Source organism: Bubalus kerabau, chromosome 3, assembly GCF_029407905.1.
Source record: "Bubalus kerabau isolate K-KA32 ecotype Philippines breed swamp buffalo chromosome 3, PCC_UOA_SB_1v2, whole genome shotgun sequence".
NCBI lineage: Eukaryota > Metazoa > Chordata > Mammalia > Artiodactyla > Bovidae > Bubalus > Bubalus kerabau.
Genome location: NC_073626.1, coordinates 189,665,846 through 189,684,015, shown reverse-complemented (window position 1 = coordinate 189,684,015; position 18,170 = coordinate 189,665,846). Strand labels below are relative to the sequence as shown.

Here is an 18,170-nt window from a genome sequence, read left to right as displayed (position 1 = left end):
ATGGATGGATACGAATCACCAATGGGCTTCCCCTGGTGGCTCAGGGTAAAGAAGTCACCTCTGGAATGAAATGATACTGGGAAGTCCCTGGCGGTCCAGTGGTGAGGATTCAGTGCTCTCATTGCTGGGGCCTGGGTTTCATCACTGGTCAGGGAACTAAGATCCCACAAGGTGTGGGGCATGAGTCAAAGGAAAAAATACATAAAGCGACATCTATAAAAATCAGCTAAAATGGACAGTTAATTCTAGAATAAGTCAAAAACTCTAAATTATGTCTATTTGCCAGAACATTTTACTTATAATTTTATTACTTAAATTTGTATTTTATAATCAATATCCTTCATGTTCAAAATTTGTGTGCGACCCCAAATTCCGTGTTTGCCAAACACACACCATGTTAAAATAAAGAGTTCTTGCTAAACTCTGGCTACTCCCTAAGCAGGATCACAGCAACACGCTCATGAACACCTTCCCTTCGTCCTCTCTCACCTGATGTCAAGTGTTTAAAGGCACAAACATGACACCTTGACCTCTTTGGAGCACAGATACTGAAAAATCCAACGGAAAAGCAGAGCGTAAGATCATACCACGGTGCCTGCAGCGCGTTTAGGCTCACGCTCTTCCCTAATTCTGGCTGTAAGATTAACATGAATCTTCATTTATATTATCTTCATTAGAAACGTCAGACAAAATACAAGCCTCAAAAATAGTTTTTGCAAACATGACCGCTGGCAAGATGGGACCTGCTTTCACGATAATACTTACTGTGTGAGAACCGCTGGGTGATGGGGGTCCCGGGATAAGGGTAAGTGCGACTCTCCCACTGGATGTTTCCTTCCTGAACAGCCTTTATGAAACCATGGTAACACTGGTGGGCGACACCTGAAGACAAAAATAACCAGTGCCTCAGCCTGGACTCTTCACTTGTAAATCAAATTATTAAAATTGAATCTATTGTCTTATCACTTTTTTAAGATGTAAGTTTCTTTGAGGAACTCCAAATTTCTTTGATTTTTTTTCATTCAAAGACAGAAAACAAAATCACGTAAGTTCAAAACTGGAAGATCTACTCTTTAGATTTTACCAAGGTTAAATGAGTCCCTCAAGGTGACAAAATCAGCTCACACTTTAACTCTGCTCCACTTAGCCATATCATAAGGAAACATATCCAAATAATTGGTGCTTTTTATTCCAAAACAGACTTGGGAGATAATTTAGTTTTGTGAGAAAAAATATGGTAAAAAAAATCTCTAGAATATAACAGCTGTTCAGTAAATACCTATGGTTAGACCACAGATTCTCCGTATTAAACAAGGAGATAATAATTAGCTGACAGTGGATTGTGAAATGATGAATTTATAACTAAGGAAAGCTGTTTAAAAAAAAAAAATCAGAGTTTCTGCTATAATGCTGGATACATGTCATTATATACATGTCCAAACTCACAGAATGTACCCCCTAAAGTAAACCGCAGATTTTGAGTGACAATGGTACATCAATGTTATCAATGCAGGGTCATCAACTGTAAAATGTACCGCCCTGGTGAGGATGCTGAAAGCGGGAGAGGCTGTGCGTGTCTGGGGGCAGAGGGTATATGGGAAATCTATGACCTGCGCAATTTTGCTGTGAACCTAAAACCACTTAAAAAAAAATAAAGTCTATTTTTTTTAAAGTGAGAGCTTCATACTTCTGGAACATGAAATTACTATTTTATTTCAAAGAGAAGCATTTTGAATGAAGTGTACAATCAATTATTTACATTTTGAAAGAATATCACTCTTGAATTTATGCCACCTTGTGGATCCTTAAGTAGGATCACAGAACATGTTTTCCAGTGATGATCATTCTCCCTTGGTTGAACTCACAGATAAGAACTGGAATATTAAAAAGACATGGCCATTTTTAATGTGTGACCATACTGCCAACTATACACTGGTGAAGTAATACACAGTTTCAAACCCTGGATTGAGATAAGGCAGTGATGAATAAAAGACAGATACGTAATGATTGAGGGGAGAAACACTGTCCTGGCAGTGACCGCCCCCAGATCTAGGGCTGTGAACACTAGGGTTAGGTGCTTTTCTCTTAAAAAAAGAAAAAAAGATCAAAATGATAAGAATGCCAAGAATAAATAAATATCTTTGCTTAGATCACCACCCCTCATGGATGATTCTTCCTCCTTTATTTTAGAGGTAAAACCATCCACCTCCATAGTGCAGGGAGCCAATCTCTCCTGCAGAGTCCATTAATTCTGCAAACAGAAGCAAGTGTGCATACCAATGTTACCAGTTGTGAGCAGATGCACACAGGGCCCGTGGGCAGTTTCAACACAGCTGGTCCTTATTAGCCATCGAGGCTGCACTCTGGACAACTGATACAGACCCTACTCCTCAGAGAACCTCTCTGGTTCTAGGAAAGATTTTAAGACTGATTCTGATCTAAACCTTTTCCCTCTCTCATATCTCTGGCTGCCTTGCTCACACCAGCAAAGAAAAAGTCAATACAACCCTTGCTTTGATCAAAGATCATTCAACTGGCTTGGTCATCTTCATTCAAAAAAAAAAAGGCCCTTTCCACCTAAAACAAAATAACTGTTATTAATTCAAAGTACAGGGGACTGCCTTGACGGTCCAGTGGTTAAGACCACTCTCCAGCGCAGGGGTGCAGGTCTGATCCCCGGTCAGGGAGTGAAGACCCCACATGCCTCACGGCCAAAAAACCAAAAACATAAGCAATATTGTAACAGATTCAATGAAGACTTTAAAAATGGTCCACACAAAAAAATATTTGGAAAAATATAGTATAATTAGTAACCTCAACATTTAGTTAAAGCTGAAATCTTGATTAGAAAATGGAGGGGAAAAAAAGGAGAAATTCATTTTAAAAAGTAAAATACATATATAGGACCTGGGCTGTTTAGAGATAAAGTCAAGCATCAAGTGCGCTCGTAACTCCACATCTGCCACGCACGGCTACGTGAAGCTGTGCACAGTGTGCCAGGGTGACTGTAACGCAGTTACGATAGGCCTGACAATGGTGAGCGCTATATGAAGGTCAGCTCTTACCATCAATCCATACTCATCCCTACTCTACCTGTTCCAGAATAATACAATTTACTGGATCAACTCCAAGAATATGAAGGAAAAGAATCCTCATTTTAAAACTACAAATTGGATTAAAAACTACAGTATTCAAGTTGTTCATAACGCTAGGCAGGATAGAGAGAAAGAAAAATGTACAGAGCGAACTGTCTAATGCTAAGTTTCAGAACCACAATAAATGGAAAGGAGAAAAGAGAGAATGAAACTGAGAGATTAAAAATCATTCAAAGAAATCTTAAATACGTGAATAAACCTTTGCACTTCCCACAGTACCTTTAATCAGTCGATACCACTGCTTGCAGACGAGGGCTGCAGTTTTGTGCTCCTGGTATGGGGAGAGGAAGGACAGGATATACTCCAAAACTTCTTCTGGCAGCTCAGACATGGACCTGTTATGTTGCGTCTCCGCAACCTCCAGCGCCGCGCGGGGCTCCTCGTCTTGCTCCATTGTCCCTTCCAGCACGGTCTCCTCTTGGTCCACAGCCATGAAACTGTCATCTTCGCTGTCTGAGGAGCTGGCCATGACATCCCACTTGACACCTGCAGCAGGAGAGAAGCACACACCAGGGCACACTTTCTCAAGTTCTGAACTAGCTCAGGCGCTTGCAGCCCAGCTGGTCACGATTTCGTTCAGATGCTCAGAATGAAACCTGTCCTTTAGCACTTCCCCACACTAGCTGCGAGCTACCTTAATTTGTCAGGCACAGCTCAAATACCAAGCCCATCCCAAATATCTAATAAATCTCTAGAGGTTTCTGATAGCGTTTTTTTTCCTCTTCACTGAAAACCTAGAGTGTCAGCCAAGTTCTGGTAAAACCACAAAACCAAAAGACTTGTTCTCAAGAACTCCTCTAACTCAAGGATATGGTCGGCAATAGCAAAGGGAACAGCAACTAGCTTCCCTTAGCCAGTAATATGATTCAGGACCTCAAACTTAGAAGAAAAAATGGTGCATCCTAAAGGAGTGAAAAGGACACGCTGAGGATACAGGAATAAGAAATGATAGGGTGTTTTTTTTAGCTTTTACACAAGACAGTGCACTTAAGAGGATAATAAATGTTCTAATAACAAGCTTAACGAGCTGTAATAGCAAATACAAGGCAATATTTAAAATAGGAAACATCGAAACAGATCCGAGGAGCTAAAAACGGAAAACAATATAAATACCCATCAACAAGAGAACAGATAGACTGTGCTACATTCCAACAACAGAACACTATAAGGAAGGAACCACCAATACTCACAGGGGTAAATCTTAACACTGAGCAAAAGACAGAATAGTACACACTACCCGTCCATGCTTACACCAGATTGAACACTAGGCAAAAACAGTTTATGTACATCTTAAAAACTGGAAAGAATGATCACAGCAAGAAAAACATGAGTCAAAACTCATGAAATTGCTCCTAACATAATGCATCTGCCGCATTACCCATGATACCGCACTGCGTCCTGACCACCTGGCTGCTGGAGCACCGATGGTAACGCACAGCCGGTGGTAACGCACAGCCGGTGGTAACGCACAGCCGGTGGTAACGCAAAGCCGGTGGTAACGCACAGCCGGGGCCGCTGAGCAGCAGGGGCGCAGCCTCGACGCTCATGGTCGGGAGAGGGCAGCGGCGGCAGAGCAAGGGCAGCCGCAATCCCCGCCATTCCTCGGAAGCAGGCAGGAACTGTGACAGGTTTACTATAAACTGTGTTAAATAAAAGATCCTAGACGGCCACCTCTGCTCTACTGTGAGCGAACTCTGTTCCACGTGCGTAACTTGCTAGAGGAAGGCCTTTCCACTTCCAGCCCTAACTCTTAGGCTAAAGAGTACAGTTACATACCAAAATGACTATACTACCCAAGGCAATCTACACATTCGATGCAATCCCTATCATGTCACCCATGGCATTTTTCACAAAACTAGAAAAAAATTCTTAAATTCTGTATAGAGACATAAAAGATCCTAAAAGACATAAAAGAATAGCCAAAGCAATCTTGAAAAAGAAAAACGGAGCTGGACCAATCAGGCTCCCTGACTACTCTCCATGCTACAAAGCTGCAGCAATCAAAGCAGTATGGTACTGGCCCCAAACCAGAAATACAGACCAATGGAGCAGGACAGGAAGCTCAGGCACCTCTGGTCAACTAATCTGTGACAAAGTAGTGCTGGGAAAACTGGACAGCCATATGTAAAAACATGAAATTAGAAAACTCCTTAACACCATACAGAAAAATAGACTCAAAATGGATCAAAGATAAATGTAGGACCAGAAGGAAAACACAGTCAGAACACTTTTGATATGAATCATAGCAATATATTTTTCAAGCCATCTCCCAGAGTAATGGAAATAAAAACAAAAGTAAACAAGTGGGATCTAATTAAATTCAGTAACTTTTGCACAGCAAAGGAAATCATAAACAAAATGAAAAGAAAACCCGGAGAACAGAAGAAAATATTTGCAAATGATGTGACCGACAAAGGGTTCAGTTCAGTTCAGTCACTCAGTCACATCCAACTTTGCGACCCCAGAGACCACAGCACGCCAGGCTTCCCTGTCCATCACCAACTCCAGGAGTTTACTGAAACTCACATGCATTGAGTGATGCCATCCAGACATCTCATCCTCTGTCATCCCCTTCTTCTCCCTCATTCAATCTTTCCCAGCATCAAGGTCTTTTCAAATGAGTCAACTCTTCGCATGAGGTGGACAAAGTATTGGAGTTTCAGCTTCAGCATCATTCCTTCCAAAGAAATCCCAGGGCTGATCTCCTTCAGAATGGACTGGTTGGATCTCCTTGCAGTCCAAGGGACTCTCAAGAGTCTTCTCCAACACCACAGTTCAAAAGCATCAATTCTTCGGTGCTCAGCCTTCTTCACAGTCCAACTCTCACATCCATACATGACCACAGGAAAAACCATAGCCTTGACTAGACGGACCTTTGTTGGCAAAGTAATGTCTCTGCTTTTGAATATGCTATCTAGGTTGCTCATAACTTTCCTTCCAAGGAGTAAGCGTCTTTTAATTTCATGGCTGCAGTCACCATCTGCAGTGATCTTGGAGCCCAAAAAAATAAAGTCTGACACTGTTTCCACTGTTTCCCCATCTATTTCCCATGAAGTGATGGGACCGGATACCATGATCTTCGTTTTCTGAATGCTGAGCTTTAAGCCAACTTTTTCACTCTCCTCTTTCACTTTCATCAAGAGGCTTTTTAGTTCCTCTTCACTTTCTGCCATAAGGGTGGTGTCATCTGCATAGCTGAGGTTATTGATATTTTTCCCAGCAATCTTGATTCCAGCTTGTGTTTCTTCCAGTCCAGCGTTTCTCATGATGTACTCTGCATAGAAGTTAAATAAGCAGGGTGACAATATACAGCCTTGACGGACTCCTTTTCCTATTTGGAACCAGTCTGTTGTTCCATGTCCACTTCTAACTGTTGCTTCCTGACCTGCATACAGGTTTCTCAGGAGGCAGGTCAGGTGATCTGGTATTCCCATCTCTTTCAGAATTTTCCACAGTTTCTTGTGATCCACACAGTCAAAGGCTTTGGCATAGTCAATAAAGCAGAAATAGATGTTCACAATTAGCAAGCCTAAATAAAAGGACTCACATTTTTGTTTAATTCCCAGTTTTAAGCATTCAACCTGAATGAATTCAATTTTCTCAACTCAATTTTCGATTCAATTGAAATTTCTCATCATTCAACCATTCCACTGTCCATGAAAGGATCAAACCTGACACCCCCGAGGCCATGCTTGCTAACTTGGTCTTCAGCACAGGTGCTGAGGAGAACACACGGGCGTGGGATCCGACGCAAGTGCTCTGCGATCACACGCCCAACACCAGTCTGCAGTCTTGCACGTCCACTACTAACTAGGTGCTGAAACCGCCACTGACACTCCCAGAGGACGCAGAGGCATTCTGAAACAGTGCTTCATTTTTCCATGCCGAAAGAAGCCCTACAAAACATTTCACATGGAACTGTATTAACTCATTGAATGTGCTTTTCATGAAAGTCTTTAAAAGAAATCTTCCTCGCCTTTCACATTTGTGTTAGGCCTTCTACGGTTTTTCGAATAGTCATGTATGGATGTGAGAGTTGGACCATAAAGAAGGCTGAGTGCCAAAGAATTGATGCTTTTGAACAGTGGTGTTGGAGAAGACTCTTGCGAGTCCCCTGGACTGCAAGGAGATCCAACCAGTCAATCCTAAAGGAAATCAACCCTGAATACTCACTGGAAGGACTGATGCTGAAGCTGAAGCTCCAATACTTTGGCCACCTGATGCGAAGAGCTGACTCTTTGGAAAAGACCCTGATGCTGGGAAAGATTGAAGGCAGGAGGAGAATGGGACAACAGAGGATGAGACGGTTGGATGGCATCACTGATTCAATGGACATAAGTTTGAGCAAACTCACGGAGTTGGTGATGGACAGGGAGGCCTGGCATGCTGCGGTTCATCGGGTCGCAAAGAGTCAGACACGACTGAGCACCTGAACTGCACTGAAGTCTTTGAGACTGGGAGATGTGGTTATTGTTTCTAGCTATAATGCTGTGTGACCCAAGGTAAGTCACACAGAGTTAAGACAGGAAAAATCTATCTTTAAAAAATCAAAGTTTCAAACCCACCTACTTCATAAAGATTCTGTAAAGACAGCAGATAGCAACAAACTAATCTGAACTTATTGGAGGAAATAGACTAACTTGTGAAGAGTTAAAATCGATTCAAAGAAATTCAAGATGGGAATGAGATTCCTTTGTTATCATGTAACAATTACTGCCCAGAACAATATGTGACCAATTGTACTTTTGGTTTCTCCAGAACTAGACATGTGACAATCCTCTTGGAGTTAACACACTTTCTTTTCTTAAGAAAATCAGAATATACTTCACTTATCTAAAAGGAAGCTGAACATTTAAAATGTAATCAAGTTTATTCTTTACCATGTCAAAAGGTGAAAAAAATGCAATTAAGGAAGAGACTTAATGATGATGGAAAAATAAAGCACTGAGACTTTAAGCACAGAGGCATTCCGGATTGAACGGAAAACACCCAGAGTCCTCTGTCAGCCTGAGGGCCTCTCCAGCTGCAAGGACAAAGAAGCAACCCTACACAGGTATTACCATGAAACTCGTGAAGTTACCCACCCAGTCACACTAATGTGAGCTAAGGATTAAATACTATTCTTGGAAACATAAAATACTGCTGAATGAAGATTTACAGACCACAATACGATCCAATCTAAGATGATACCATCTTCCTATTTTCCACCATTATTATCATCATTGTACTAGATGAAATGAAAAAGTTACAAAAGAAAAACTGGCAAAATATAAATTTTACCTTACTTCATGCACTCAGTAAATACCAATGAAACATTTGCTGTACGTGAAAATACTGTACTTAGATCCCAGTTCAGTTCAGTCGCTCAGTTGTATCCGACTCTGCGACCCCATGGACCGCAGCACACCAGGATTCCCTGTCCATCGCCAACTCCCGGAGCTTACTCAAACTCAAGTCCATTGAGTTGGTGATGCCATCCAACCTTCTCATCCTCTGTCATCCCCTTCTCCTCCTGCCCCCAATCTTTCCCAGCATCAGGGTCTTTTCCAAAGAGTCAGCTCTTCGCATCAGGTGGCCAAAGTATTGGAGTCTCAGCTTCAACATCAGTCCTTTCAAGGAACACCCAGGACTGATCTCCTTCAGGATGGACTGGTTGGATCTCCTTGCAGTCCAAGGGACTCTCAAGAGTCTTCTCCAACACCACAGTTCAAAAGCACCGATTCTTCAGTGCTCAGCTTTCTTTACAGTCCAACTCTCATCCATACATGACTACTGGAAAAACCATAGTTTTGACTTAGATCCCATGGGAGTCACAAAAAGAACATATGCCACTAATTCCTCTCAAAGAGATTTGGTAAGAGCCAAAGACACATAAAGAATACCAACACAAGATAGACTGTGGTACCAAACAAGAAGTTCTAGCAGTTCAGGGAAGGAAAAGATGCCTTCCAACTAGTTTGAGAAGGAAGTTACACAGAAGGAAGCCTTTGGGCTTTGAAGAATAGGGTTAGAGTTAGAGCCATCCCAAGGAATGAAATGGGGGAAGGTGGAAAGAGGAAAAATTTTCAAGTTACTGTCTCCTGTACCAATGTTCTTTGTCACTTACAGAATTACTTTTAGGACAAAAGGGCAAAAGGTATTTTTTATGTGATGGGCATTTTATCACAAGTACAAACTACTTAATATCTTTATGTACATTAACAGAAGTTCATAATCTACAGACTCCTTAACTCCTGACAGTTGATATTTTGACCAAAAAAATATCTAGAAATAGAGAAATCTGGCATAACTACGATTGCTATTAGCAAACTGTAAGCTATTTTGACAAGTAAATTCAGAGAGCTGTTTCTAAAAAGCATTCCAAGTTTAATAACAGATATCAGCTACAGTGAGGTTCTTTTTCAATGGTTAATTCATCTCTCTGTGTTATCTAAGAGTCCTTTTAATGAAATAGAAAAATGAAGTGTTTCCCCCAAGTACTCATCAGGATACTTTCTTATCACTCTTTGCAATGGCTGCCGTTAAATGAAAGCGGTTCACGACTATCAGAGAGCAGAAATGCGCCAGTTCTCAGGGCCACACCCCATATTCATATGCAGCCAGCAGATTTCACTGCGTATAAATGGCTGAGGAAAATGTACCGGTTTCAATCAATGAAGTTATTCTAGGTTCTGAAAATTCCATATATTCTAGGCTCAGCAAAATGTTTCATGTGGTATAAACTGAAAAAGTGTAACAGAACTTTAATACCCAAATTTGTATTTTGTGAGAGCTTGAATTTTTAGATTTTAAGTAGCAACATACCAAGGACAGAACAATTCTAACTGTATAATTTAACTATTACACTGATGTGAGACAAAAGGCTTTCATCGGAAGTCCAGTATGAATCAGAGGAGTTAGAGAGTAGGTGCATTAAAGGTGCAGTTTTCTAGGCTTAGAAATTATTTTTCTCTCGAAAATAATTATTTATGGACGACAATGCAGAAGAGGCAGACAGCCACACTGTAACAGCAGTGGACCGCGCTAGCCAGAGTGGACCACGCCCCTCCTCCCCCGCCTTCACACTGCGGGCCACACCAGGCCGCAGTGACGCCCAGGGCACAGCCACCTCTCCCCCCCGCATTCACACTGGCGGGTACTGCACGGCTGCCCGCCTCCTCCTCCTCCTCCCTAGGGCACAACAGGAAACAATTCATTTCTTGTATCCATATACACACTCAGCAAAAAGCTGCTGAATGAATAAGCAGACATAGTCTCGGGAATTCATTTCAGTCAACAACAAAACCTAAATGTTCACTTCTAGATATTGTGACAAAGAACAGAAACTTCCTATCAAAAACTTATATAAGACTAATAAAATTAGAGATTTCAGATACCTAAGACACTAGAGAGTAAAAATGGGGCATAAGGACTCCCCTGGTGGCCCAGTGGTTAAGACTCTGCACTTTCACTGCAGAAGGCATGGGTTCCATCCCTGGCTGGGGAATTAAAATCTTACAAGTTGTTTGGTGCTGCCAAAGAAATTTAAAAAAAAAAAAAAAAAAAAAGATAAAATGTACAGTTCCTAAAAAAATCATTACTATATTTAAAATGTTCTGATTTTTTCTGCCGTTATATACCCTCACTCTGACAACAACGGAGGAGTAAGGAAAATCAGCTGCATGCCAAGATTCTCTTAGCCTTTTGGGGAAAGGTTCTATTGCACTGGTTCTCAGACCTCTGAATTTCACAGATCAGCAAGTTTTTTTGGACTCATATAGGGTCAACAAATTTTTATTTTCCTGAATAAGGCAAAAAAAAAAAAAAAACACACCTCCAAAAAGCAAAAACAAAAAAAACTACACACACACACACAAGTCCTACCATCTAATTGTCACAGTTTCATAGAAAGGTGTTTAAAATTCAAGCTGGAAAATCATAATCTCTGAATAACGGCTTTTACTTCCAAGAAAGGAAACCTGGATTTCCCTGGTGGTACAGTGATTAAAAACCCACCTGCCAATGCAGGGGACACAGGTTCGATCCCTACTCTGGGAAGACTCCACCCGCCACAGGGCAACTAAGCTCACACACCACAACGGAGCCCGAGTACCGCAGCTACTGATGCACACGCGCCCCAGAGCCCGTGACCCACAGGATCCTCTCAGAAACAGGAGAGCCGCCCGCGCACCATGGCCAGAGAGCAGCCTTCCACGCGCCGCAGCCAGAGAAAGCCTGTGCGCAGCAACGTAGACCCGGCGCAGTCAGAGGAGAGGCCTCACCAACACACGCACGCAGAGACCCTCAGCGCAATATGGACCTGGACCGGTATTCTTGGGACTACGATTTCACTACCATGCCATGATATGAACATTTCATTTTACTACTTATTTGATTCGTGAAAAAACTCCACAATTTAAACAAGTTATATAGTCTGAATTAATTAAAAGGCTAATTTAAATTAAAACTCCCAGGATGCTGGGAAACCACTTCCTAACGCTAGAAACAGAGACAATGATGGCTACCGGCAAGAATGCGTGAAAGACAAATGTAACCTAATTTCTTTTAGAAATAGCTTAGCTGATCTTTTGTTTCACTGGCTGGTAAATTTACAACGCTTATTACTCATGTCTTTCCCCTACTAAATTCTTAAGGTCTATATTTTTAATAAGACTTAACTGTAGCACTTTTCTTCTTTAAACTGCAATGAAACATACCAATTCTTATTACTGTTATTTAGGGGTGTTGCAGTGAAACTTACAATTTCAAACTTTCCACAGAAGCTAAAGCTTAAAACATAAGATGCTATTTTATGCTACATTAAAAAAAAAAAAAAGAAAAAAGAATAAAAAGGAACAAGTCCAAACCTCATTCCAAAATGATTTAAGTTGGAAAACTCTTTCAGGATCCAGAGGAAAGTCTATGAAATAATAAGGAAAACAAAAGTCTCCCCCGAGTAAGGATGGTTAGAGCAATCACCACTTCATGGCTTCAGTTTTAAGAAGGGCTAACATCTTTCTAGTTCACTCATCCACTACAGAGCTATTTCATTGGAAGGAACACATTTTTAAACTTTTATTATTATCATTTTTGGCCGTGCCATACAGCTGACAAGATCTTAGTCCCTTGACCAAGGATACAACCCCTGGCCCCTGCAGTGGAAGTGCTGAGTCCTAACCACTGGACCACGAGGAAATTTCCAGAAGGAATAATTTTTTAAAAATCAGAAGAACTGAACGATATCTGTATACTCATGTTCAGAGCAGCACTGTTCAAAACAGCAAAAAAGTGGAAACAACACAAATGCCTATCAGTGGATCATGGACAAATAAAATGCAGCAGATACACAACAACAGAATATGACTGACCTTAAACAGGAAGGGAATTCTGACACACGCTGCAAGGAGAAGCCAGAAGACACTATGCTAAGTGAAAGAAGCCAAACACATGGTTCTGACTCCACGCAGCACCCAGAGCACTCGGGTCATACAGCTGGAGAGAGCGGCAGCTGCCAGGAGAGACAGAGGCAGGGGAGACTGGGAGCTACTGTTCACCGCGTATGGAGTTTCAGAGGAAGACAGGAACATGCTGGGATGAATAACACAACAGTGCTAATGTACTCAGTGTCATTATTAAAAATTATTAAAACGGTAAACTGTTACATAAATTTACAATTTAAAAAACTGCATAGAACACAGATGCACAATTTTTTAAAAAATTAATCACTGTGTGCCCACATCTAACTCAGAAAACAGAGCATCAGCAGGACCTTTGAAGCCTCTGATGACCTGCTCAACCTTTTGTTGTTGTTGTTCAGTCGCTCAGTGGTGTCCGACTCTTTGCGACCCCATGGACTGCAGCATGCCAGGCTTCTCTGTCCTTCACCATCTCCCGGCGCTCACTCAAACCCATGTCCATTGAGTCGGTGATGCCATCCAACCATCTTATCCTCTGTCGTCCCCTTCTCCCCCTGCCCCCAATCCCTGCCAGCATCAGGGTCTTTTCAAATGAGTCAGCTCTTCACATCAGGTGGCCAAAGTTTTGGAGTTTCAGCTTCAGCATCAGTCCTTCCAATGAATATTCAGGACTGATCTCCTTCAGAATGGACTGGTTGGATCTCCTTGCAGTCCAAGGGACTCTCAAGAGTCTTCTCCAACACCACAGTTCAAAAGCATCAATTCTTTGGCACTGAGTCTTCTTTATGGTCCAACTCCCACATCCATACATGACTACTAGAAAAACCATAGCTTTGACTAGACAGACCTTTGTTGGCAAAGTAATGTCTTTGCTTTTTAATATGCTGTCTAGGTTTGTCGTAGCTTTTCTTCCGAGAAGCAAGCGTCTTTTAATTTCATGGCTGCAGTCACCATCTGCAGCAATTCTGGAGCCAATAAAACAGTCTGTCACTGTCTCCTTTGTTTCCCCATCTATTTGCCATGAAGTGATGGGATTGGACGTCATGATCTTAGTTTTCTGAATGCTGCGTTTTAAGCCAGCTTTTTCCCTCTCCTCTTTACCTTTACTTCCTCTCAACCTTCACCCGACTCATCCAGAAGTGCCACTTCCCTGGTGGCTCAGATGGTAAAGAATCTACCTGCAATGCGGGAGACAGGGTCCTGATCCCTGGGTCAGGAAGATGCCCTGGAGAAGGAAATGGCAGCCCACTCCAGTACTCCTGCCTGGAGAATCCCATGGACAGAGGATCCTGGCGGGCTACAGCCCACAGAGTCACAGAGTCAGACACAGCTGAGCGACTGACACTTTCACTTTCAACCAGAAGTAGTCACTATGCTATTATATTTATCAATCTCCTACTTTTCTTTACAGTTTCACCCCACAAGGATGTCACATAAAAACATACATTGCTTAGGTGTTGGACACAGCTGCAATTCACGGTGTGTAAAATCCTGTTGTATGAATCAGCCATAATTTATCTTTGTTGAATTAAATCAGTTACTTCTTATGAAATAACAAGCATTTATAGCTTCTCTAGAATAGTGGCTTTCAAATTTTCTTGACAGCAACCACAATAAGAACATATATTTTACCTCACAGTCCACCCACATATATACAGATACTAACCAGGAAAAGGTTTCACAAAATAATACCCTGAAAGTACACTGATATTTTCTATTGTATTTATCATTTAAGAAAATTGTTGGTCAAATGCCACTAAACTGTCTTCATTCTAATGGGCTACAAGCCCAGGCTGAAAAACAATTCTCTAGAGTACATATTTGGGTGTGAAATTGCTGGGTGTGGGTTATACATATTTACTAGATAATGTCAAACTGTCTTTTAAAGTAAATGTTCCAATTTACACTCCCACCTGCAGTGTACACAGCCGTTAATTTTAATTTGATTTTAAAATCATAAAATGGACTTTAAAAGTTTATTAGGGGCTTCCCAGGTGGCCAAGTGGTTAAGAATCTGCCTGCCAACGCAGCAGGTGTGGGTTCGATTCCTGGTCCGACAAGATCCCTCAGGCCTCAGAGCAAGTAAGCCTGTGCCCCGCAACTCCCGAGCCAGGGCGCCCGGGATCCGTGCTCGGCGACCAGAGAAGCCACTGCAGCGAGGAGCCCTCGCATGGCAAGTAGGGGCAGCCCCGCCTGCCCCAACTAAAGAGAGCTCGCGGGCAGCAAGAAAGCCCCAGTGCAGCCAAAAATAAAATCATAAAAATAAACAGCGGCAACCTCGGCTTCATTTAAAAAAAAAAAAATCAAGTATGCTTCTGGCCTTCTATTCATTTTGTACAGTATCTTGATTATCTGAGAGTTGTATAAATATTTGTTGAGTTAGGTGGCCACCAAGACCTAAGCCAACATTAGATAAATAATACAGATAGTTACTACTTTTCACCACTTCACAAGTTACAACTCTCCTCATTAATAACTTACCTCATTAAAACTCATATTTCACGTCTTATTTCTAGGACTTCCAATAAAGTCCAGACAAAAGGCAAGAGCACAAAAGCCAATCAAGATACAGCATGCCCAGCCAGAATTTTGGTTTTAGGCAGAAAATATGCCTTAAGACAGAACGTCCAGGAATAAGTGAAAACTGCCAATGCCAACCGCCCTTCTATATGTGTTGTATCATACCGTATTCACAGGGACAGTGTGATGGCTAAAAATCTTTAACACCCTAATTTAAGAGTCCACATTTAAAAGGATGGAGTGAAGGAAATTAATTTCTATCTTTGACTTTCTTTAAATTTGCTATAATCTCAGGGAAACTGATTCTGCATACTCTTATCAATTGTCTGGTTTTTTTAAAAAGAAAACAAGAAATGTCAAAACACAGTACTTTGTACCATTTTTATAAAAATAAGCAAAGACTGTACAAAATACAAATGCATTCAAAAAAAGATTGTATTATTAAATTCCAGGTAAAAAGAAATATGCAATGGTGAGATTCTGTACTTGGAGCCAAAAGTCAACTGAATTATTTGTTCTAAACAGCTGACTTTTTAAAAAATAACCTTATTTACTTCTTTCCATACATTTTTCGGCTTGCTGGTCTTCGCTGCTGCACGAGCTTCTCTCCAGTCGTGGCGAGCGGGGGCTGCTCCTCAGCTCCAGCTGGCTGGGCTCCCCACTGCAGTGGCTCCTCTTCTCGGGGAGCAGAGGCTCAAGGCCTTGCAGGCTTCAGGCTCGTGAGCACAGGCTCCATAGCTGTGGCGCACGGGCTCAGCTGCTCTGAGGGATCTGGGATCTTTCTGGACCAGGTATCTAACCTATGTCTCCTGCATTGGCAGGTGGATTCTTTACCACTGAGCCACTAGGGACAACAGCTGACTTTGAAATATTCTATTCAAAAAAATTTTATTCAAATATAGTTGATTTCCAGTGCTGTATTAGTTTCTAAATATTCCTTCAAAGAAATCCATAAGTAAGAATGTACTATAAAACTGCTGCTGCTGCTGCTAAGTCACTTCAGTCGTGTCCGACTCTGTGTGACCCCATAGATGGAAGCCCACCAGGCTCCCCCGTTCCTGGGATTCTCCAGGCAGGAGTACTGGAGTGGGGTGCCATTGCCTAATACCCGTAATTTAATTGCTTCACATTACTACTTCAGATCAGTTTACAAATTTTAAAATCAAACTGACATACACTAATAGAGTTCCCAGCCACACAATAACAGTATCATACAAAAGAAAGACAATCCTTAGTTTGTTAGGAGTTATATACTTCCGTTACTTCTTTTAAACTGCAAACCATAATCAATACTTCAAAAAGGAAGTATGTTAAATGGAGAGTACATAAAGATGAGCTAAACAGACAAACAGGCGCATTAACACTAAACTTCTCTGGAAGTATATCACAGAGAGTTTCAGGATGGAAAACAGTAATCTTGAGAAATTATCAAGGAAGAAATATTTGAAAAACACCGTCATACCTAACTGTATAGCAAATAGGTGGCATAACACCACAGAGATAGAAATTAGTTCAAGTAGCTTTAAAAAGCAGTATTTCTTACTACACATCATTTGTGTGTTATATTTTTTAAGTACAAAAAAAAAAATCCATAAAAAAAGCTGCATTCAGTAGTCTTACTTATAGTAACAATATTGCCATTGTCCTTTTTTTTTTTTAATACTACAGGTACGGTGTAAAGCAAATAAATAATTATGTTTACTCCTTTAAAAGCTAAAACCAAAACAAAAAACAAAAACAGATACAAGTATAAAATTAAAGAGATAAAATAAAACTCCCGCAATTATAAATATAAATCAAAAGTATCAGTAGGAACTCATTTTTTCTCCTCTTAAAAGAAAGTATTTCCTAGCCTGGTTCATTGAAAAAGATTCAGAACACAAACAATGACGTCTCAGGAGCAACGAGCACCCGAGCACCTGGACTGTGGTCTCTATACAGTATATTTCCACTAAAAATGAAGTAGGTCTCCTTCAAGAATGGCTGTTTCTCCAAGTGGGGTAGGAAATGCACGAGAAGAGCCTGGAGGACCTTCTTGTGCCCCAGAGCAAAGAGGCTGCTGAGGACAGCAGCAGGCATATCAGAAGGGCATGGACCCAACGTGAAGGCACCGCACACCCCTAAAAGCAACAACCACAAAACCCTAAGAAAACTATTATGGATGTAAATGTATCAAATATACCAACATTTGTCAGTTCAAATGATACCAAAGAAAATTCACTGGTCATCAGGAGAGGCTGCTAAGGGATTAACTCATCATTACTAAAACTTAACAAAGGGAAAGAATCAAGTTCTTTTCCTGCCTTTCCTATACTAACCATAACCAAATAGTTAACACAGCAAAGAACTTTGGGAGGAATTCTACCTAGATGAAGAAGGAATGACAGAAAATCACCATTTTGTAAACTCTAATAGTTTATAATCAGTAATTTATATCAATAAGTCAATAATATTTTTATAATATATAAAGCTAAAAGCTATTCTATAAAAGACTGATGGAAAACATCCTAATGGGAGAGATCAGGCAATAAATACCACCTGAACCTAGAGCTCAGTCTGCGAGCCCACCGGAGACCGCAGCTCAGGAGCGATACAATGGGACGTAGCAGAGCTGACCGTGAAGCACTTGCTCTAAAATGTTAATTGAATCATGGCTCTAGATCATGCTCAAGAGACTAACTGCTGAGGCCTTCTGCCTGAAGGCAATTTTTGGACCTCAGTAAAAGTGACGGGGAGCGCAAAGAGCCAGCGGTTTCTCTGAGTTGAGGAGCAAGACAGCAGAGTTCAAGGATGCTGAAGAGGCTGGACCACGTGGGGCAGAATTCCAGAAAGGAAAGAAGTCACACAAAAAAAGAACTCCAGAAATGTCTCGTGTCCTCCTAAATCTTTGCTTATTCCTCCTAAATCTTTCACATAATGGTGAAACTCCACAAAATCAGGGAAAGAATTACAAGGAAGTTGTAATCTGACCAGTTCCCACAGCTCAGAAGCAGAAGACACTCAAGTTCCACCAAGTCAGACTGGACAGTCCTTGGTAATCACCTGGAATACTCAGTGGCGACCCCAGGGAGCTCACCCCAGGGATAGGGCTAAACTGTCC

The 18,170-nt window shown here is 41.3% G+C and overlaps 1 protein-coding gene across 3 annotated transcripts in view; it reads right to left on the bottom strand.

Moving 5' to 3' along the window:
* Positions 1 to 18,170, bottom strand: part of FBXO42 (F-box protein 42) — a 105,716-nt gene that overhangs the window by 47,695 nt on the left and 39,851 nt on the right. For 2 of the 3 annotated variants that reach the window (XM_055574350.1, XM_055574349.1), the window contains exons 2-3: positions 3,375 to 3,641; positions 766 to 882 (exon numbers count right to left, since the gene is read on the bottom strand). In XM_055574350.1, coding sequence (XP_055430325.1) covers positions 766 to 882; positions 3,375 to 3,624 — 367 coding nt within the window. In that variant the 5' untranslated portion in view covers positions 3,625 to 3,641. Of the gene's footprint in view, positions 1 to 765; positions 883 to 3,374; positions 3,642 to 4,345; positions 5,442 to 18,170 lie in introns of those variants that run through there. The other variant, XM_055574352.1, reaches the window with a different exon arrangement.